This window comes from Ranitomeya imitator, chromosome 1, assembly GCF_032444005.1.
Source record: "Ranitomeya imitator isolate aRanImi1 chromosome 1, aRanImi1.pri, whole genome shotgun sequence".
NCBI lineage: Eukaryota > Metazoa > Chordata > Amphibia > Anura > Dendrobatidae > Ranitomeya > Ranitomeya imitator.
Genome location: NC_091282.1, coordinates 1221759324 through 1221782707, shown reverse-complemented (window position 1 = coordinate 1221782707; position 23384 = coordinate 1221759324). Strand labels below are relative to the sequence as shown.

At 48.5% G+C, this 23384-nt stretch overlaps 1 protein-coding gene across 6 annotated transcripts in view; it reads right to left on the bottom strand.

Moving 5' to 3' along the window:
• LOC138657356 (uncharacterized) overlaps positions 1–23384 on the bottom strand; it is a 61537-nt gene that overhangs the window by 26433 nt on the left and 11720 nt on the right. For 5 of the 6 annotated variants that reach the window (XR_011317037.1, XR_011317038.1, XR_011317039.1 and 2 more), the window contains exons 2-4: positions 15177–15494; positions 12714–12776; positions 7694–7774 (exon numbers count right to left, since the gene is read on the bottom strand). Coding sequence is in view for 3 of the 6 variants with exons in the window: in XM_069745096.1 (XP_069601197.1) it covers positions 7694–7774; positions 12714–12776; positions 15177–15494 (462 nt within the window). In the remaining 3 variants the exon portion in view is untranslated. Of the gene's footprint in view, positions 1–7693; positions 7775–12713; positions 12777–15176; positions 15495–15993; positions 16780–23384 lie in introns of those variants that run through there. The other variant, XM_069745098.1, reaches the window with a different exon arrangement.

The window sequence follows — 23384 nt, the reverse complement described above, 5'->3', positions numbered from 1 at the left end:
TGTCCTCGTTCTTTACTGCACCATTCACCATCTTCACCTATACACCGGGAGCCCTGGGAATATACGTCACCTGTGGGAAGTTATACCATCTAGCTGCCATAACATCACCCCAGCGGACCCCTTTAGGCAGCGTCGGTCCCCACTGACCGAATACCACAGGTGGCGTCACGAACACTAACTTTATTCAAAAACCCCTTTAAGAACTTTCCCTTTAACATGGGCACCCAAGGCCACAGACTGGTTCACCGCCACTGTGACATACCCCTGTGAGTACCGGATCTGGTGCCGAGTACCCCACAGCCCTGGCGGGCGACTCATTATTTCTATGTACTATTAATAGTTATTTACTTACTGCAGGGGATTTAATTTTGTCTGCTACAGTGGCTTGCAAAAGTACTCACTCCATTGGCATTTTTCATGTTTTACTACTTCACAACCTGGAATTTCACTTTTTCTTGACAGTTTGCACCAGTTCATGTAACGAACATGCCTACAACTGTGAACATTTGCTTTTCTTTTTATTGTGATGCAAACAACAAAATAAGACAAAATAACTGAAAACTTCAGTGTGCGTAACTATTCACCCCTCTAAAGTCAGTACTTTGTAGAGAACCTTTTTTGCAAGAATTACCGCTTCAAGTCGCTTTGGATAAGTCTCTATGACTTTCCACATCTGGCCACTGGGATTTTTGCCCATTCCTCAAGGCAAAACTGCTCCTGCTCCTTCAGGTTAGATGTTACCTCTGGTGAACAGCGATCTTCAATTCTGACCATAAAATCTCCAATGGATTAAGATCTGGGCTTTGACTAGGCCACTCCAAAACATTTACACGTTTTCCCTTACACCACTTAAGTGTTGCTTTAGCAGCATACTTTGGGTAATTGTCTGGTTGGAAGGTGAACCTACGTCCCAGTCTCAAATCACTGACAGACAAACAGGTTTTGCTCAAGAATGTCCCTGTATTTCGGATCATCCATCTTCCCCTGGACTTGGAGCATAATCCCCGTCCCTGCAGCTGAAAAACATTCCCACAGTATGCCACTACCAGCACCATTTTTCACTGTGGGGATGGTGTTCTTGGGGTGATGAGCTGTGCTGGTTTGGAAACCAGACATATAATTTACCTTGGTGACCAAAAAGTTCAATTTTCGTCTCATCTGACCCGAGCACCTTCCTCAATACATTTGGACAGTCTCCTACAGGTCTTTTGGCAAACTCAAAAGTAAAGGCTTTTTTCTGCCCTCCCTTCCATAAAAGCCACCTCTATGGAGTGTACAGCTCATTGTGGTCATATGAACAGATACCCCACTCTCTGTTTAGGAACTCTGCAGCTACTTCTTGGTCACCTTTGGTCTCTCTCCTGCCTCTGTGACTAATGCCCTCCTTGAGTGGGCTGAGAGTTTAGGTGGGCAGCCTCTCTTGGTAGGTTTGTTGTGGTACTGTGTTCTTTCCATTTGATGATGGATTTGATGGTGCTTCGAGGGATCATCAGAGATTATATATATTTATTTTTATTACCCAACCCTGACTTGTACTTCAACAACTTTGTACTAGCTTGTTTGGAGATCACCTTGGTCTTCATGGTGTTGTTTGTAGATCTCCTTGGTTTTCATGGTGTTGTTTGGAGATCACATTGGTCTTCATGGTGTTGTTTTGAGTGTTTGGAGATCTCCTTGGTCTTCATGGTGTTGTTTGTAGATCTCCTTGGTTTTCATGGTGTTGTTTGGAGATCACATTGGTCTTCATGGTGTTGTTTGGAGTGTTTGGAGATCTCCTTGGTCTTCGTGGTGTTGTTTGTAGATCTCCTTGGACTTTGTGGTGTTGTTTGGAGCTCTGCTTTGTCTTCATGGTGTTTGGAGTTCTCCTTTGTCTTTGTGGTGTTGTTTGGTTAGTGGTGCCTACTACTAATGGTGTTGCAGCCTCTGTGGCCTTTCAGTAAAGGTAAAGTGTCTATACTGACAGACATGTGACACTTGTATTACACACAGGGGGGGCGTCCTGTCACTAAGCATGGGACTTATGAAGGGAATTGCTTGCACCAGAAATTTTTAGAGGCTTCATAGCAAAATGGGTGAATACATGTGTACAATTTGCCAATTTTTATTAATTGTATCCCATACATTTAAGCCCATATTTTTCTCACTTCGCCAACTTAGACTGTTTCGTGCTGATGCATCACACACAAATCAGATTACAAGAATATTTAAACACAGGTTGTCATGGGAAAAAATAGGTAAAAAACTAAGGAGATAAATACTTTCACAAACCACTGTAAATGGCCACAGTGTGAATGTGCGCCTACTGATTTCACTTAATAGCATGCACTCTGGCTCATTTCTTTGGTTGTGCCTCCATAGCATGTAAAGCAGTGTGATGGATGACTCTCCAATCCACGCCTTTCTTCTATCGGGTTCACTCAAGAATACTAGTGCATTTATTAAACTCTGTAAAACAATTTATTTGCCAAATCGATAGTTCAGAAAAGCATGATGCTTATGTGGCGCCCAAGGGTCCTGGTCATCACAGTAATGTCGCTTTCCTCACAGGGAGAGTGATGCTACATTTGGAGGCAAGAAAGAATAACTGTAACCAGGTACTACAAACATGCAACACATTCACACTCCAGGCCACCAGGGGGAGCTGTTGATCCTATTTACTAGGTGACTCCCCATATATATATACAGTCATGGCCAAAAGTATTGACACCCCTGCAATTCTGTCAGATAATACTCATTTTCTTCCTGAAAATGATTGCAAACACAGATTCTTTGTTATTATTATCTTCATTTAATTTGTCTTAAATGAAAAAAAAAACACAAAAAGAATTGTCCTAAAGCCAAATTGGATATAATTCCACACCAAAAATAAAAAGGGGTGGACAAAAGTATTGGCACTGTTCAAAAAATCATGTGATGCTTCTCTAATTTGTGTAATTAACAGCACCTGTAACTTATCTGTGGCACCTAACAGGTGTTGGCAATAACTAAATCACACTTGCAGCCAGTTGACATGGATTAAAGTTGACTCAACCGCTGTCCTGTGTCCTTGTGTGGACCACATTGAGCATGGAGACAAGAAAGAAGACCAAAGAACTGTCTGAGGACTTGAGAAACCAAATTGTGAGGAAGCATGAGCAATCTCAAGGCTACAAGTCCATCTCCAAAGACCTGAATGTTCATGTGTCTACCGGGCGCAGTGTCATCAAGAAGTTTAAAGCCCATGGCACTGTGGCTAACCTCCCTAGATGTGGACGGAAAAGAAAAATTGACAAGAGATTTCAACGCAAGATTGTGTGGATGTTGGATAAAGAACCTCGACTAACATCCAAACAAGTTCAAGCTGCCCTGCAGTCCAAGGGTACAACAGTGTCAACCCGTACTATCCGTCGGCGTCTGAATGAAAAGGGACAGTATGTAAGAGACCCAGGAAGACCCCACTTCTTACTCCGAGACATAAAAAAGCCAGGCTGGAGTTTGCCAAAACTTACCTGAAAAAGCCTAAAATGTTTTGGAAGAATGTTCTCTGGTCAGATGAGACAAAAGTAGAGCTTTTTGGGCAAAGGCATGAACATAGAGTTTACAGGAGAAAAAAAGAGGCATTCAAAGAAAAGAACACGGTCCCTACAGTCAAACATAGCGGAGGTTCCCTGATGTTTTGGGGTTGCTTTGCTGCCTCTGGCACTGGACTGCTTGACCGTGTGCATGGCATTATAAAGTCTGAAGACTACCAACAAATTTTGCAGCATAATGTAGCGCCCAGTGTGAGAAAGCTGGGTCTCCCTCAGAGGTCATGGGTCTTCCAGCAGGACAATGACCCAAAACACACTTCAAAAAGCACTAGAAAATGGTTTGAGAGAAAGCACTGGAGACTTCTAAGGTGGCCAGCAATGAGTCCAGACCTGGATCCCATAGAACACCTGTGGAGAGATCTAAAAATGGCAGTTTGCAGAAGGCACCCTTCAAATATCAGTGACCTGGAGCAGTTTGCCAAAGAATAATGGTCTAAAATTCCAGCAGAGCATTGTAAGAAACTCATTGATGGTTACCAGAAGCGGTTGGTCAGTTATTTTGGCTAAAGGTTGTGCAACCAAATATTAGGCTGAGGGTGCCAATACTTTTGTCTGGCCCATTTTTGGAGTTTTGTGTGAATGATCAATGTTTTGCTTTTTGCTTCATTCTCTTCTGTGTTTTTTTCATTTAAGACAAATTAAATGAAGATAATGATACCAAATAATTTGTGTTGGCAATCATTTTCAGGAAGAAAATGAGTATTATCTGGCAGAATTGCAAGGGTGTCAATATTTTTGGCCATGACTGTATATATAACTGGTAGTCTGTAGGGAAAGTGGGAGTGAAAGTTCCAGACAGCAGTCTGAGGAGGACAGAGGGTTCACGGAGCTGTGCAAGCCCTAAGAGCTGCAGCTCCCAAGAAAGAGACATTAAGAAAGCTGGATATGTTGCAGTGAGCGTGCAGGAGAGGAAGTGCAGGAGAGGATACCAGAAGGGGACCAGCCCCGAGCAGGCTGCCTCCTACTGAGGCGCAGAAATGCAGTTTCTGGAACACCGAGGTTGTGAGGACCTCCACGCCTTACATCAGAGACCGGCAGGACAGCTGAACTGCAAGTTCCCTGTCCGCCCCAATACCCAGGAGGCACGGTGACACCCCACAGAGCCGGATCATCTAAGAGACCCTATAAACAGGCTCAAGTCACCAGTCATATGGGTTTTGAGGCTGAGATACCAGCCATAGTGGAGGCTGGATGTGAGAGTGTGGACTTGGAAGCCTCCGTAATCAGAGAAGACGTATCCCCTTACAGTGACCTGAGCGTGCAGCCCCGGTGACCGCACTGACAAGCCAGGACCCCTGAGTGTGACAAAGTAAACTGCTCAGTGTGTGTGTAGCATTGCTGCTGCAGAGAGAGGCTGCCAGCCCAATATACAGAGACTCCCAGCAGAGTGGCTGTTACTTCCTGCTTCCAGCTGCACTGGGAAAAAAGACTGCAAAGACTTAACCCCGGAGTCTCCAGTTCCCAGGAGACAGAGGAGAGACTTCAGGACCTTCAAGCACTGCTGGTGACTGTACCCACATTGGAATAAGGACCCTCCAGTCAGGACCGCCCTGGACTGATAAGTTACAAGAACATTCGTTAACTGTTTCGATTCCGCTTAACTGTTTACTGTTTGCGTTATCTCTATTAACCCCGTTTACTCACTGCGAGGAGAAGCTTACGGCCGGAGTCACACTACAGCGAGATACGGCCGAGTCTCACTGGTTAAAACCAAGCTCTGGCACCGGCACTCCGGAGCAGAGCATGCAGCTCCATGTATTGCTATGCGGCTGCACGCTCCGCTCCGGATTGCCGTGCAAGAGCTGGGTTTTAACCAGTGAGACTCGGCCGTATCTCGCTGTGTGTGATCCTGGCCTACTCCTGCTAATAAATTCCCCTCAACAGTTGGTCTGTCTGTTCCGTGGTGACATACTCAACCCTGCACCCTATTACACTTGGCATAGTCGGCAGGATGTCACACGGTAGCGAGGAAAGGGCAGACCAAGCAGTTGGGGGAGGCTCCAGGTCTAGCATCTCCCTGGGAGCCATGTTAGTTAACCTGCCAAAATTCCCGGGGAGCGATGTCATGTTGTGGAGTTGGACGGAGCGCATCCGAGGGATGATGCGGATGCATCCTATGATGCCAGCTCTGCAGGCGGAAATAGCTGTAATGGCCCTAGAGGGGGATGCACAGGACTCTGTTATGCTCAGACCCCCCCCCCCCCCAGGCAAGAGATACCCTGGACAAAGTATTACGTATACTTGAGGAGACGCATGGGGATCCCACTGATGACGTAGGGGAGCTGCGCATGCGACTGTTCCGCCGGGTACAAAGAGAGGGGGAGACCGTGACACAATATATGAATGCCCTGCAGGAGCTTCATACTGCCATCATACGGAAGGATGGCGTAGGTGTGGGGGCAATTGACGTTGTGCTGCGAGGCCAACTGGTGACAGGCTTGCGAGATGTGTTGATGAAACAGGCCCTGCGAGAGCGCATGTGCGTGAAGCCAGATATGGCTTTCTCTGAGGTCAGGAGTGAGGCACGCATGCGCGAGCAAGAGCAAGGGGTGGTGGTGCCAGTGGGAAAGGTATGGAGAGGGGAGGTAACAGCCCCTCAATAAGTAGAAGACTTGAAGAAGGAGGTTAAGCGGTTCCGTGAGGAAGTGGTTGAATATAAGAAGACCCCTGCTGCAGAGTACAGCCCTCCGGTGCAAGAAAGAGAGACCACCCCCCAAAGTGAGACTAGTGCCGCTCGGCGAAGAAGACTGCCTACATGCTACAATTGCGGGGCACCCAGTCAGAATGAAGAGGAGATGACATGGACCCGGGATTCCCAGTTTAAGATAAGAAGAATCTGGGAAGAGATTGAGAGTCTGGGGAAAGCCTTTACTGCCGTTTTGGGGACCAGCGGCATACCCTGAGGTAACATGTGGAAGCCGCCAGAAAGAGATAGTGGAGAGGTGCGTAGCATGAAGAAGGCTTCAGTGGTGGCCCCAGAGTGTAACTCCGTATCCTGGGGTGAAGAGCAACCGCAGATGTGAGATGTCACCCGCCAAGGTCGACGATCCAGACTGAAGCGCCCTCCAGACAGACGCAGACGTGAGTGCTAATCGTGCAGAAGGGTGGGACACATGTCCAGAAATTGCCCTACCCGAGAAGAGCGGTGGCAGAGATCCGCTCACCCCTCTGAGGGTCCTGATAACTGAAGGGAACGTCGCCCCTGGAGAGAGTGGTACGGCAGAAAGAGAAGAGCCTCACCTAGAGCAAGACAGTACCACAATGTCGGATGCTCCGGAGAAGGGGAGAAAATGCCAAGTGTTCCTGCAACGCTCGTTTTCAAGGTCCTAGTCGATGAGAAGGAGGAACCACTGATGTCGTCCCCTGAGGTGAAGAGTTTGCTGGCTGTCATCTCACAAGGTCCTGATCGGACAGAGGAAATGGCACAGCTTTGTGAGACAGGGCGTGTGGCTGAGAAGCCCTGGGAAGTGATGCCCGCAGAACCAGGCGCAGCTGGTGTGTGCTGTGTACACTCTGATGCTACTAGTGTGGACAGATTTGCATCTGCAGCATCGCTGGGACACTGAGGCTGGCTGAGTCCAGGGAGTCCATCAGCCACAGATCAGTGATATTAGGTTGCACAGATGCGCTACAAGGTTTTTTAATAAAATATAAATATAGTTTAGCATATTCCAGTAAGTACAATACAGAGAGTGGAGAGGAGGGGGATGCAGCTGCAGTTCTGTATCAGTGTTGTGCTTTACTACGATGGGAGAGAAGAAGGAACAAGTAGAGGAAACACCTGACTGGTTAGAGCCCTGAGGAGGAGGAGACTGCACCCTTAGAAAGCATGGATACAATGACATAATAAAGTGTGGGAGATGTCATGGTCTCCAGTTCTTGTTATATTACAAGGTGGGCTGTTTGGGGAGGCTTATCTGTGGGACCCCGCTACCCTTCAGTACATGGACTGCAGCATTTTTATATATTGAGCCCCCTTAACCTTTTCTCCTGTGCAGGGTTTACCTGGTGGGATGTAATGCTGCTGGGCTCTAGTGTGACACCATGCAGGACATGATGAGGTTAGTGACCCCTAAATGGAAGACTGCAATGTAAAACTAAGGAGGTAATGGTGCAACACTCACCGTACCAGAGGATAAGCCGATAGATACTCATTGTGATGGCAGCCATCAAAGGATCCAGCAGGAAGCAAGCAGCCACAAATCCTGTGAGGAGGGACAGCGTTATCCGCACCATTACTGACACCACTTTCCTATCACTCATTATAAAGTTGAGCCAGAAGTGGATGCCTCCAATAGCAAGTAAAAATGTTCTTTTTCATTTGTTTCCAATCACTTGTTAACCAATTACTGGAGATAAGTGAATCAATTTGCAGGGCCCTGAGACATTGGTCCTTTAGTTGGAGTCTGCCGGATGTGAGCTCTATGAATTGCCTCCTGCTTGATGCTGGTACCTTTCCTTAGGCCTGAAAGGACGTTACATCCATGGTGTCAAAATACAAATCAGAAGGAGTGTCGGGGACTCCAGGAGGTTGGAGACAGTTTACAGGACTCCCATGCAGTCGCCATAGATCATCGATGAGGTTGCTGGACAAGGGACCAAGGACTGGACTTACAAAGCGATTAGTTCATTATACTACTTATTTCCCATGCATGCAGATCTCATACTCCCAAGTCCCCAGCAATTACTTTATATTACCTTCATAACAATTCACTTTAGTAGAGATGAGAAAATTCTAGTATAACTGAATTCTACCAGAAAATTTGCATGCACCAAAGTATGCATTTGTTGTAATTTGCTTCTGTGCAGAATCAGCAGAATGGCTGCCATTTTTCTGAACCATAGAAGGTCACCAAAAGGTTAAAAGGTAGAAAATAAAAGAAATCCTTAAACTCACCTTACCATTCTCCTGTATGGTCCCATCGCTCCTCAATGTCACCTGTGTCTGATCCTCGTCGCATCCTCTCATCATCATCATGAGCATTAAATCTCTTTAAGTGAGCTGGGGATTCTTACCTTGATCAGGCCTGGAACGGTGTAAGAAACCTGAAGATTTCAGCGTGAGTGGTAGCAATCTAAAGATGCCACAAGGACTGGATGGATGGTGATGAAGACTGGAAGGGTCAGAAAGCCAGGAGGTGAGAGAAGTGGAGGGGTCGGAGAGGTGAGAGGTGAAGAGTGGCGGAGTCGGAGAGGTGAGCAGTGAGGAGTGGCAGGGTTGGAGAGGTGAGCGGTGAGGAGTGGTGGGGTCAGAGAGGTGAGCAATGAGGAGTGGTGGGGTCGGAGAGGTGAGCGGTGAGGAGTGGTGGGGTCAGAGAGGTGAGGAGCGGTGGGGTCGGAGAGGTGAGCATTGAGGAGTGGCAGGGTTGGAGAGGTGAGTGGTGAGGAGTGGTGGGGTTGGAGAGGTGAGCGGTGAGGAGTGGTGGGGTCGGAGAGGTGAGCGGTGAGGAGTGGTGGGGTCGGAGAAGTGAGGAGTGGTGGGGTCAGAAAGGTGAGGAGTGGTGGGGTCGGAGAAGTGAGCGGTGAGGAGTGGTGGGGTCAGAGAGGTGAGGAGTGGTGGGGTCGGAGAGGTGAGCGGTGAGGAGTGGTGGGGTCAGAGAGGTGAGCGGTGAGGAGTGGTGGGGTTGGAGAAGTGAGCGGTGAGGAGTGGTGGGGTCGGAGAGGTGAGCGGTGAGGAGTGGTGGGGTCGGAGAAGTGAGCGGTGAGGAGTGGTGGGGTCGGAGAGGTGAGCGGTGAGAAGTTACGGGGTCGCAGGAGTTAGCGGTGAGGAGTGGTGGGGTCGGAGAAGTGAGCGGTGAGGAGTGGTGGGGTCGGAGAGGTTGAGCGGTGAGGAGTGGTGGGGTTGGAGAGGTGAGCGGTGAGGAGTGGTGGGGTAAGAGAGGTGAGCGGTGAGGAGTGGTGGGGTCGGAGAAGTGAGTGGTGAGGAGTGGTGGGGTCAGAGAGGTGAGGAGTGGTTGGGTCGGAGAAGTGAGCGGTGAGGAGTGGTGGGGTAAGAGAGGTGAGCGGTGAGGAGTGGTGGGGTCGGAGAATTGAGTGGTGAGGAGTGGTGGGGTCAGAGAGGTGAGGAGTGGTTGGGTCGGAGAAGTGAGCGGTGAGGAGTGATGGGGTCAGAGAGGTGAGCGGTGAGAAGTGACAGGGTCGCAGGAGTGAGCGGTGAGGAGTGGTGGGGTCGGAGAAGTGAGCGGTGAGGAGTGGTGGGGTCGGAGAGGTTGAGCGGTCAGGAGTGGTGGGGTCGGAGAGGTGAGCGGTGAGGAGTGGTGGGGTAAGAGAGGTGAGCGGTGAGGAGTGGTGGGGTCAGAGAAGTGAGTGGTGAGGAGTCGTGGGGTCAGAGAGGTGAGCTGTGAGGAGTGGTGGGGTAAGAGAGGTGAGCGGTGAGGAGTGGTGGGATCGGAGAAGTGAGTGGTGAGGAGTGGTGGGGTCAGAGAGGTGAGGAGTGGTTGGGTCGGAGAAGTGAGCGGTGAGGAGTGGTGGGGTCAGAGAGGTGAGTGGTGAGGAGTGGTGGGGTCGGAGAAGTGAGCGGTGAGGAGTGGTGGGGTCGGAGAGGTGAGCGATGAGGAGTGGTGGGGTTGGAGAAGTGAGCGGTGAGGATAGAATACCCAGATAGATTAGCGAAATTAGGATTATTTAGTCTAGAAAAAAGACGACTGAGGGGCGATCTAATAACCATGTATAAGTATATAAGGGGACAATACAAATATCTCGCTGAGGATCTGTTTATACCAAGGAAGGTGACGGGCACAAGGGGGCATTCTTTGCGTCTGGAGGAGAGAAGGTTTTTCCACCAACATAGAAGAGGATTCTTTACTGTTAGGGCAGTGAGAATATGGAATTGCTTGCCTGAGGAGGTGGTGATGGCGAACTCAGTCGAGGGGTTCAAGAGAGGCCTGGATGTCTTCCTGGAGCAGAACAATATTGTATCATACAATTATTAGGTTCTGTAGAAGGACGTAGATCTGGGTATTTATTATGATGGAATATAGGCTGAACTGGATGGACAAATGTCTTTTTTCGGCCTTACTAACTATGTTACTATGTTACTATGAGTGGTGGGGTCAGAGAGGTGAGGAGTGGTGGGGTCGGAGAAGTGAGCGGTGAGGAGTGGTGGGGTCGGAGAGGTGAGCGGTGAGGAGTGGTGGGGTCGGAGAAGTGAGCGGTGAGGAGTGGTGGGGTCAGAGAGGTGAGGAGTGGTGGGGTCGGAGAGGTGAGCGATGAGGAGTGGTGGGGTCAGAGAGGTGAGCAGTGAGGAGTGGTGGGGTTGGAGAAGTGAGCGGTGAGGAGTGGTGGGGTCGGAGAAGTGAGCGGTGAGGAGTGGTGGGGTCGGAGAGGTGAGGAGTGGTTGGGTCGGAGAAGTGAGTGGTGAGGAGTGGTGGGGTCAGAGAGGTGAGCGGTGAGGAGTGGCGAGGTCGGGGAGGTGAGGAGTGGCGGGGGTCGGAGAGGTGAGGAGTAGCGGGGGTCGGAGAGGTAAGCGGTGAGGAGTGGCGGGGTCAGAGAGGTGGGGAGTGGCGGGGTAGGAAAGGTAAGGAGTGGCGGAGGTCGGAGAGGTGAGCAGTGGCGGAGGTTGGAGAGGTGATCGGTGAGGAGTGGAGGGGTCAGAGAGGTGAGGAGTGGCGGGAGTCAGAGAGGTGAGGAGTGGTGGGGTCAGAGAGGTAAGGAGTGGCGGGGGTCGGAGAGGTGAGGAGTAGCGGGGGTCGGAGAGGTGAGGAGTGGCGGGGGTCGGAGAGGTGAGCGATGAGGAGTGGCGGGGTCGGAGAGATGAGCGATGAGGGGTGGCGGGGTCGGAGAGGTGAGCGATGAGGGGTGGCGGGGTCAGAGAGGTGAGGAGTGGCGGGGGTCGGAGAGGTGAGCGATGAGGAGTGGCGGGGTCGGAGAGGTGAGCGATGAGGGGTGGCGGGGTCAGAGAGGTGAGGAGTGGCGGGGGTCGGAGAGGTGAGCGATGAGGAGTGGCGGGGTCGGAGAGGTGAGCGATGAGGGGTGGCGGGGTCGGAGAGGTGAGCGATGAGGGGTGGCGGGGTCGGAGAGGTGAGCGATGAGGGGTGGCGGGGTCGGAGAGGTGAGCGATGAGGGGTGGCGGGGTCGGAGAGGTGAGCAGTGGGTAGAAGGATTCTTTTATTATTATTAACATATGACATTTATTACCCTCTGGGGTCTGGAGAGATACAGATAATAAGGCTGCCGTCACACTATCAGTATTCGGTCAGTATTTTACATCAGTATTTGTAGCCAAAACCAGGAGTGGGTGATAAATGCAGAAGTGGTGCATATGTTTCTATTATACTTTTCCTCTAATTGTTCCACTCCTGATTTTGGCTACAAATACTGAGGTAAAATACTGACCACATACTGCTAGTGTGACGGCAGCCTAAGGGACATTACATTTGTGGAGAATAATTACTTTTGTGCATTAAATTTCCTGGTAAAAACGCACCAAGAGTTTTGTAGTTTGCATGATCTGCTCCTCTCTACATTGTGGTCCTGGGTGGCACTGAATGCAGGGAACGCCAGTGATCCCCCCAGTTCCTAGATTCTGGCGTCATCTTCTGTAGATCGCTCGCCATCATCTTCTAATAAACATTTCTACAACTTTATCAGATATTTTGACCCCAGTCCAACAGTTTGGGATATTGTAAAATATCTGTACAATTCACAGATGCTGGAGAATTTGGCAACTTTGCTTTTATGCCAGTTGTGTTAGCTCCACCTGCATTTTGATAATTGGGCGGAGCTGTTTGGGGGCATGGCACATAGTTGAAAGAGGCGCCAAATTTATTAAGAGCCGCACACCGATTAGTCCAGAAGACCCACGTAAGGAATGGCGCACAATGCCGTCCTGATTCATCACAGCCTTTGTGTTTTCATGTTAAGGCCGGTCTGCCCTCAGAGCATTCTCTATATCTTGATGTGGATTTGCTGTTACAATGTGTCACATTAGTACGGCTGCTGGGACTAGTTCCACTCTCTCCTAGACTTTATTTACACCGATACATTGTAACAACCCATCAGCTATGTGCTGGAGACATTATGGTATACCAGGCTACACTGATACACTGGGGCGACACATCAGCTGTGACGTGATGCACGTTTCAGGATATTTGTATAAATTGAACAATTTAACAAAACTTTATAGTTCTCAAATGGGAAACCCACCACAAACATTGTCCTCGTGATGTGGTGACAAGTTGTTCAGCGGTGGCACCGGTGCGACATATCCTGAAATCACAGAGAGAAACAGGAGAAGTGTGAATATAAACACCCGGTACAATGATATGCTATATGAGAACTCGCTCGGCTATAACATGATCATCCTCAGAGATGGAAAGAGACCAAGGGCACAATGGAAACCATCACCACGTAGGTTAGAACACTTCACAGCTGAGATTGGAGGTTGGAAGATGTCGACCAACAAGATCAAGACTAGGGGTCCTGTTAAACCCATCTCATTTCTTGGCACTATCCAGATTGAAAACTGTTTATCCCCAGGCATGGATTACAGCTTGGGACAGAACGACGGACAGGTGAGGGGTATATAAAAATAAAGATTATTATTATTATCATAGTTGTTTTTTATTTTTGTTTTATTACAGGAGACGAGGGCTTCAGTGGAATTAGGCGTTACATGAGTATAACTGTGTTTGTTACTTTTAAATAAAACACTTACTTTTTTACTTCAAATAAAGGACTTTATTCTGGTTGTGTGTTTATTTACCATATAACTATAGGATTATTAATGGAGAGGTGTCTTATAGATGACTCTCCATTACTAAGCCGTGGGCTTGATGTCACCTAACAATACAAAGGTGACATCAACCCCACAAATATGAAACCCACTTGCCACCAATACAAGACAAGTGGTAACAGTCGGGCAAAGTCTCAGAATTGGCACATCTAATAAATGCGCCTTTTCTGGGTGGCTGCTGCTATTGTTAGGCTGGGTGGGGCAATATCCATGGCCCCTTACCTGCCTGAGAATACAAGACCCCAACTGCCTGCTTTAGCAAGGCTGGTTGTCAAAATTGGGGTGACCCCATGCCATTTTTTTAAAATTACTTAAATAATTAAAAAATATGGCATGGGGACCCCTCTATTCTTGATAACCAGAGGAGACTTTGCTGAAGCTGACAGCTGAGGGTTGCAGCCTGCAACCATCAGTTGTGTCTGGCTGTCTATCAAAAAAAAAACAAAAAAAAGGGGAACCCATGACGTTTTTTTAAATGTATTTATTTGTAGCGCAGGCAGTGGCTGATTAATACTCATCAGCCGTGCCTGATGTCGTTGTTATCAACAGACTACAACTCTCAACATTGTTCCCTGCTAGCTCTGATTGCAGCAAGAGCAGGGGAGAATGAGGAGAGCGGCCTTTCGCACCCCGCATCAGGGAACAGCGCAAACAGTACCGCTGATTCCCAGTTGCCGGTACGTGTCAGTGTGCGGGACGTTTTGCAGTCCATGCTGCAGTCAAAAAATGAAAATACATCAGATAGCAGTCCAAGCTGCTAGTCAAAAAATGAAAATACATCAGATAGGGATTATATACATTAGATAGGACTGCTCTAATATGGGTATACCTTGACGATTGGTGGAGCAGCTTAATATACATTTTTTTGCAAAAAAACGTATTAACTAAATACCCTGTTTTTTTTTTTCATTTTTTGACTAGCACTTGCTTATTTACTGTGACTTTTTTACAACAGAGTATTTTTTGACCTCGCTGTGCTCTTTTTGTGTCTTCAGGTTTCTTGATGGTGTGAACGGGTTCCTACAGACTTGTTCACTGTGCAAGTAGTTCACGTGTTTTAGGTTCTATGATTGTTTTCTTGTTTTTACAAAACTGGGAGTCCACCACTCCTCTGTGGGCCATTTGCTCTGAAGCTGCTTCATCTAGTATGTCCTCATGGATATTTTCTCTCTGAATCCTGCTTATACAGGTACTTTACAGATGATCAGGTTTTTAAATACATCAGATAGGGATTATGTACATTAGATAGGACTGCTCTATTATGGGTATACCTTGACGATTGGTGGAGCAGCTTAACATACTTTTTTTTGCAAAAAAACGTATTAACTAAATACCCTGTTTTTTTTTTTTCATTTTTTTGACTAGCACTTGCTTATTTACTGTGACTTTTTTACAACAGAGTATTTTTTGACCTCGCTGTGCTCTTTTTGTGTCTTCAGAATTCTACTATCTGACTGGTAAGAAAAACAAAAAAACTTCAAAACAGACATGTTGTTGACTATAAAATAAAAAAAGCTATGGCTTTAGGAAAAACGGGACAAAAAAAATAATTTGCAATGGCAAAGTTGGGTGCGGCAGTAAGAGGTTCATGGGGATTACAAAATTTGCCTGAGTGTTGGATATATTATAAAATGTAGAAATGGATTCCCTACAGGGTGCATGATCCTCAAATAATGACCTCACGTCCACCACTTATAATGGCCTCGGTGAAGTTGTGTGTGGAGACAATGGCCACGAGGAGCAGGTGAATGGATCATTTATCTTTGGCATAAAGCACAATTTGTAAGATATACCATAAAAATCTGAAAGAATTATAATTCTTCATGAATAATGCAAGACATGTCTTATTAAGGCCACTGCGGTCACGGACTCACCTGTCACTGAGATATTGAAGTTCTCCACCTGAAGTTGGATCCTTGTCTTCTTATCATATGTGGTGATAAATGTGTAGACATTACTGTCCTCCTCCGTCAAGTTCTTCAGTATAAAGGTGCAGTTCCCCTGGTCAAACTGAAGCCGTTTGGAGAACTTGAGACGTGGCATTAAATAGTGATCGCTATATGATCCGATCAGGTGATCGGTGACGTGAAGTTCGTAGTGATTGGAAGGATCAAAACTGCAATTAGTCGGTAACTTTAGAGAAGATCCGGACGACACCGACAAGGACGTCATCTTCATGTCCCCGATAGTGGCTGGAGAAGGAAAGACAAAAATAACTGGAAGTCACCAATATAAAACATAATGTAGAAAAATCCAAATTTATCACTCTGTATGGGTGAATTTGCATCACTGTTATATTGTCAGGAGCCATAGAACGATGTGGTCAGAGGGTCTTAAGAAGTCTGAACAAGTATAACCTGGTGGCTCAGTGATTAGCACAGCAGCCTTGCAACGCTGGGGTCCGGGGTTCAAATCCCACCAAGGACAACATCTGCAAGGAGTTTGTATGTTCTCCCCGTCTTTGTGTGGCTTTCCTCCCACATTCCAAAGACATACTAATAGGGAACTTAGATTGTGAACCTCATCGGGGAGAGCGATGATAGTGTATGTGGATCGCCCCTACGATGGGCCGATGGGGTATTCGGCACCGGGTCCTTCGGTTCGGGGGATGTCACGGTGGCTGACCCGGTCCGTGGCCCTCAGTGGTGTCCAGTAAAAGAGTTTATATATGGGCAGGGTGCAGTCTTTTACCTTGTTTACTGAAGGCTTCAGATGGTATCCTCAGCCCGGAGCGCCAGATGACAGGGCAGGCAGAGTCCGGTCGGTCTGAAGGCAATTCCAGAGTCCCCTTGTCCAGGTGGAAATCAGTAGCCTTCCTCTAGCGCCTGTGTGTTGTAGTTCCTCCCTGCTGAGCTTCTCGGTAAGGTCCTCACAACTATTGGAGATGGAATGTCTCTTTCTCTCTGTCCCCCAGATGGTATGGATAGGACAAACCCGTATGGCTGGTGACTTGAGACTTGGGTTATGGACTCTAGCACGCCCCGGCCTCTGAGCGGTGTCACCGTGCCTCCTGGGTATACAAGGGTGGACAGGCAACTTGGAATCACCTGCCCTGCCAGTCTCTGAAGCAAGGCGTAGAGCACTTACTTCCACGGTGCGCTGGCTACCGGATTCTGCGCCTCAGAGGGAAGCAGCGTGCTCCTGGCTGAACTCCCTGTGATATTCTTCTCCTGTGCTCTGCTTTCCTGCACACTCTCTGCAATATATTCACTTTAGTGTCTTCTTCCAGGAGCTGCAGCCTTCAGGCTCCAGGACTCCTTCCTCTCCCTCTATCCTCCTGAAAGGAACTGAACTCTGAACCCCTTTTCCCTCCAGATCAGGATGTTAAATAGGGGCGTTCACCCTAAACAGGCTTAGAGCTCCCCCTTCTGGTCTGGAGTGTGAACATGTTGCATGTGTGTGATACCTGAATGTGGTTGTCTTTCATTGCCTTCGGACATGACATCACTTTTCCCCCTGAAAGGATAATGACATCACTGCGATGACCAGGACACTGGGGCGCCGCATATGCAAACTGTAAAGCGCTGCGGAATATGTTAGCGCTATATAAAAATAAAGATTATTATTTATTAAATGTCAGACACGTAGGAATTATGCTAGTAGAAGAGAATCTTTGAGGAAAGATTTTCACCAAGGATTCTTGTTCATTGAGACTCTGAGAAAATCACTCGATCATAGTGTGGGTTTGGCCATGAGGTCGGCGATCTTCGCGCCAAAGTCGCGTTTCATATGACGCTTTCAGCGCCATTTCTCAGCCAATGAAGGTGGACGCAGAGTGTGGGCAGCGTGATGACATAGGTCTCGGTCTCCACCATCTTAGAGAAGGGCATGACAGTGATTGGCTTGCTTTCTGTGGCGTCACAGGGGCTGTAAAGGGGCGTGCATGCCGACCGCCATCTTACTGCTGCTGATCTGAGCATAGGGAGAGGTTGCCGCAGCTTCATCAGAAGAAGGGATATAGTTAGGGAGGGAAGATTAACCCCCAAACTGCTTGTGCTGTAGCGATTTCCACTGTCCAACACCACCTTTTTCTTTGCAGGGACAGTGGAGTTTATATTTTTATGCATCAGCTCTGTAGCTTATTAGGCTGCCTTATAAGCCTCCCCGATAGCTGCATTGCTGTTTGTACGCCGCTGTGCAAACCAACTGCTTTTTTTAAAGCAAAAATCCTGTTGCTCCTTTCTGCACAGTTATCTTGTTAATTTGTCCACACTTTTGTGTGCAGCAGTCCTTTTTATTGCTGCCATACTTGTCCTGAGATTATTGTAGGGAGATTGAAATTGTACTAGAGTCCTTGTATTTTTTTCATAAATCTTCCAGCCACTTTCAGCCACTTACATTGTGTTTTTTGCACAGGGCCTGATTTTTTGTTCAGTCTCCCCACAAAAAAAGGGAGATTTAAAATCTCATCACATTTATATACACCTTCTACCTTGTTTTACAGTACCATATAACGGTTGTAATTTTGGTTAGATTTTCCAAAAAATGAGGAAGTCAGGTGGAAGAGGCCGTGGGCGGTGGTTGTGAGCTGGTACTGATGGTGGTGGTGGAGCATCTGGTGGTAGTGGCAAAAGCACAATAGCACCTAAGGCTGAAGGTGTTGAGCCAGCGTCATCGTCTGACTACACAAGGCCTCGAAGGCTCCCTTATCTGGGAGTAGGAAAACCGCTTTTAAAGCCAGAGCAGCATGAAAAAGTGTTGGCTTTCCTTGCTGACTCAACCTCTAGCTGAAGGATGCGTCAGGCGACACTACGCTTTATTCCATGGAGCTCTTTACACATACCGTGCCTGGGTTGGAGAGGGAAATTGTTAACAGCCCATTACAAGATGAATCGGACATGGAGTGCACAGATGCACAGCCACAGCCAGATTAGGCTACGTTCACATTTGCATTGCGTCGGGCGCAACCGCGGCGACGCATGCGTCATACGCCCCTATATTTAACATGGGGGGCGCATGGACATGCGTTGTGCTGCATTTTGCGACGCAAGCGTTTTTTTTGCCGCAAGCGTGGGGCGCAGAGGACGCAGCAAGTTGCATTTTTTTTGCGTCCAAAAATCGGCAAAAAAGGACGCTTGCGTCGCAAAACGCTGCGTTTTAGCGTGCATTTTGGTGCGTTTTGCTTTGCGTTGTGCGTTGCGTCTCGGACGCAACATCGCACAACGCAAATGTGAACGTAGTCTTACTATGCTGTTCCATTGACTCAGATCACCACATTGCCCTCGCAGTGTACTGATCCAGAATCTGACCCTGATGAGACTATGGTGCCCTGTCCCGAATGCTATAGCACCTTACACAGTGACACAGAGGACATGACATTGAAGAGGAGGTTATAGATGACCCAGTTGTTGACCCAGATTGACAGCCATTGGGGGAACAGGGTGCCGCTGCCAGTAGCTCGGAAGCGGAGGAGGATGATCCGCAGCAGCCATCTACATCGCAACAGCTGTCATCTGGCAGGCCCGTATCAGGCCAAAAACGTTTGTCAAAAACAAAAACAGTTTTAGGACAGCGTGGCCATCCGGTGAAAGTAGCACAGCGTGCAAAGCCTGAAAAGGTATTCCATAGTAGGAAGAGTGCAGTGTGGCAATTTTTTAACTGAGATCCGAATGATCAGTCAAAAGTTATCTGTAAGAAATGCTCAAAGACATTTAGCAGAGGGAAGAATCTTCAAAATTTAAATACAACGAGCATGCGTAGACATTTAACCAGCATGCACTTGCAAGCGTGGACTAACTACCAAACGTCCCATACCGTTGGTGCACCTGCTCAGAATGAAGGTAGTCAGCAACGCTACATTACTTCCCTCACTGTAAGGCCACCGGTTAGGACACCACCAGCAGCAAATGTGGAGGTATCGTCGCAAGGCCAAAGCAGTGAGGGAACCACAAGGTTATTGGTAGGAAACACTGTATGTAGGCCAACATCAAGAATACCATCACCAACCCTCTCTCAATTTGCCATGTCCACCACCACCACCACCGCTAGTTCCACCATATGCAGCTCTCCAGTCCAGCTCACCCTACAAGAGACTCTCTTCTTCTTCGTGAGAAAAGCCATCCCAGCCATCCACCAGCATGTCAAAGACCGCATTGTCCATGCACTGAGGCAATCAGTCAGTAGAAAGGTGCACCTCACAACAGATGCATGGACCAGTAGGCATGGCCAGGGACGTTACGTGTCCATCACGGCGCACTGGGTTAATGTGGTGGATGCAGGGTCCACAGGGGACAGCCATAGTGGGACAGTTCTGCCTAGCCCATGGTCTAGGAAACAGTTGGCTGTAGGCGTTCACCACCCCTTCTCCTCCTCCTCCAGAAGCGAAAGCTCGTCCACAGAGCGCAGTCACATGACTACTCCATCCGCAGCTGCCAGTGTTGCACACAAGGTGTCCCATTATCGAACAGCTAGTGGTAAGCGTCAGCAGGCTGTGTTAGAAATGAAGTGTTTGGAAGACAACAGACACACCGCGGAAGTACTGGCCGAGTACTTGCAGCAACAAACTCAGTCATGGCTGGGCACTGTACATCTTGAGGCAGGCAAGGTAGTCAGTGATAACGGAAGGAATTTTATGGCTGCAATAGCCCTTTCAGAACTTAAACACATTCCTTGCCTGGCTCACACCTTGAACCTGGTGGTGCAGTGCTTCCTGAAAAATTATCCGGAGTTACCAGCCCTGCTCCTGAAGGTGCACAGACTTTTCTCGCACATCTGCAGGACGCCCATACACTCCAGCCGTATGCTGATCCATCAGTGATCGCTGAATCTTCCCCAGCATCGCCTAATCATCGACGTTGCAACAAGGTGGAACTTCACACTGCACATGCTTCAGAGACTGTGCGAACAGAGGCGTGCTGTCATGTATTTGTGGGAGGATACACATACACGGGCAGGCAGTTGGATGGCAGACATGGAGTTGTCTGGTGTGCAGTGGTCGAAGCTCCAAGACCTCTGTCAAGTCCTTCAGTGTTTTGAGGAATGCACACGGCTGGTAAGTGCAGACGACGCCATCATAAGCATGAGCATCCCACTAATGCGTCTGCTGATGCAAAGTTTGACACACATTAAGGAGCTGGTATCTGCAGCCGAGGAAGAGGGAAGCCTTGATGACAGTCAGCCATTGTCTGCTCAGGGAACTCTCCTGGACGAGGTGGCGGATGAAGACGAGGAGGAGGAGGATGATGGGGATGAATATTTATGGGAGGAGGATGCTTCACAGGGGGCAATAGAAACTGGTGGCGTTCCAAGGTCAGGTACAGGGTTTTTGCGGGACACAAGTGATGTTGATGTGCAAGAAAGTGCTCCTCAACCCATCACAAGCAGTGAATTGACACCTGGCACATTGGCCCACATGGCTGAGTATGCCTTGCGTATCCTAAAAAGGGACCCCCGCATTAACAAAATGATGACCGATGACTAGGGTTGAGCGAAACGGGTCGGCCATTTTCAGAAGTCGCCGACTTTTGTCAAAGTCGGGTTTCATGAAACCCGACCCCTGTGTGGGGTCGGCCATCAGGTCGGCGATTTTCTGAATCTGGTATCGGAATTCCGATACCGAGTTCCGATATGTTTGCAATATCGGAAATCGGTATCGGAATCCATAATTAAGTGTAAAATAAAGAATTAAAATAAAAAATATTGCTATACTTACCCTCTGACGCGCCCTGGTACTAACCGGCAGCCTTCCTTCCTTAGAATCAGCGCGTGAAGGACCTTAGATGACGTCGCGGCTTGTGATTGGTCGCGCGACCGCCCATGTGACTGCTCACGCGACCAATCACAAGCCGCGACGTCATCTAAGGTCCTTCACGCGCTGATTCTAAGGAAGGAAGGCTGCCGGTTAGTACCAGGGCGCGTCAGAGGGTAAGTATAGCAATATTTTTTATTTTAATTCTTTATTTTACACTTAATAATGAATCCCGGGGCCTGAAGGAGAGTTTCCTCTCCTTCAGACGCTGGGAACCATAGTATCCCATTGCACTGCATTGGGTTTCGTGTTTCGGCCGACCCGACTTTTCTATAGGATCGGCCGATTTCACTCGACCCGACTTTTGAGAAAGTCAGGTTTCGTGAAACCCGACCCGATCCTATAAAAGTAAAAGTCGCTCAACCCTACCGATGACGATTACTGGTTGGCCGGCCTTCTGGATCCACGATATTAAGGAAAATTACCAAACATCATGCCACATGAGAACCTTGAGCAAATATTGGACACCAAACAAGCAACTCTTGTAGATCGTTTGATTCAGGTATTCCCAGCACACAGCGGCGGTGATGGTTCTCACACGAGCTGTAGGGGGGCAACAAAATCTTCTAAAAAGTCGGGTATCGTCTTATACGCCAGGTGTCGTCTTATAGGGCAGATGCGGAGTAATCTGCGGTCGCCGCATATTGTGGGGAGAGCAGTCCCAATGACGAGGTGAGGGGGCGCCTCACCGGGAAGGTGTAAGTGAAGCAGAGGCAGAGAAGGAGATAATAGGATACGAGGGCGAGCCAGATGAGTGAAAGAGGAATGGTTTTCTAGGCACAGCATCGCGCTCTCTCTTTTTTGCATACCCCTGGCATCCCAGACGCTGACAGTTTGCTTCACTTACACCTTCCTGGTGAGGCGCTCCCTCACCTCGTCATCGGGACCACTCCTCCCCACTATATACGTCGACCGCAGATTGCTTCGCACCCACCCTATAAGACTACACCCGGCATATAAGACAACCCCCGACTTTTGAGAAGATTTTATATTTTAACTGGAAAAGTTGGGGGTCGTCTTATACGCCCAGTCGTCTTATACGCCGGAAAATACGGTACTTTTCCTACCTTATCGATGTTCTCCCTCACAGGTCATTCCCCTTTGATTACTGGGCATCTAAAATAGACACCTGGCCAGAATTGGCAGAATATGCATTGCAGGAGCTTGCTTGCCCAGCAGCTAGTGTCCTATCAGAAAGAGTATTCAGTGCTGCAGGTTCAATACTGACCGAAAAAAGGACACGTCTGGCTACCCAAAATGTTGATGATCTAACCTTCATTAAAATGAACCAACTATGGATTTCAAATTATTTTACCCCACCTTCCCCTGCTGACACGTAGCTTGCCTGAAAAATGTCTTGCTTTTGGCCTCCTCTTACTGACTGCTCCAATTCCTCCATTTGCAGCAGCTGAATGTCCACCATAGGCCATTTTTATACCTCCCTAAATGGGCTGACTCCCCCCACAGGGCCGTGGTCACCACCTGGCGCAAGCACCCGTGCGAGTGCCGTTTACCTGGACAGGTGGGTGCGCCCCCTTTTGGGCGACGGCACTGGCACAGGGTCCCTCATAGTACAATGAAGTGTCTCTGATGGTGGTGGTGCGCACCCAACGTCAGACACACCGTCGTAATATGAGGGGCCCTGTGCCAGTACCGCCGCCCACGAGAGAGTGTCCCCCCCAGCTGGAACAGTGCTCTACCACTTGCAATACTACTTACCTCTCCCTGCTCCACCACTGTGTAGTCTGTGCTGTTAAATCCTTCAATGGCACTGCCAATACAAATTTGTTGAAATGATAGATGATAGTTAAAATATACAGGGGCCCTGGCCTCCATTTAGACCAGTTAATACTTTGCGCCAACTACCACTGTCTGCTACTCAGCAGAGGAGCCCACCCCAGTACCTAGCTATGCCGCCTGGTTAGTCCTGTTACCAATTTTGAACTGCATTTAGCCTACTTTATTCTTTGGGCCTATATCTATGTTTCCTCCTCATCCTGCCCATTGCCCAGCCAGTGATAGATGAGTCTGCTGGTACATTGACCCAGACCACTACATTCCCCGTGCACGCTACACAGCCAGAATGTGACCCTGCTGAAAGTCAGGTCCCCCTTCCCACATACCATACCACCTTACACGGGGACAAAGAGGAAGGTGCAGATGAAAGTGCAGGTTCCTTCATCAGGTGAGGGGGAGGAATACTAGTTGGCGACGTCACTGGCACAGGGCCTCTCATAGTATGCAAAAGTGTCGCTGCCGGTGGGAAGCGCCCCCGCCGTGCAAACACACCGCCGTACTATGAGGGGCCCTGTGCCAGTGCCAATGCCAACGAGTG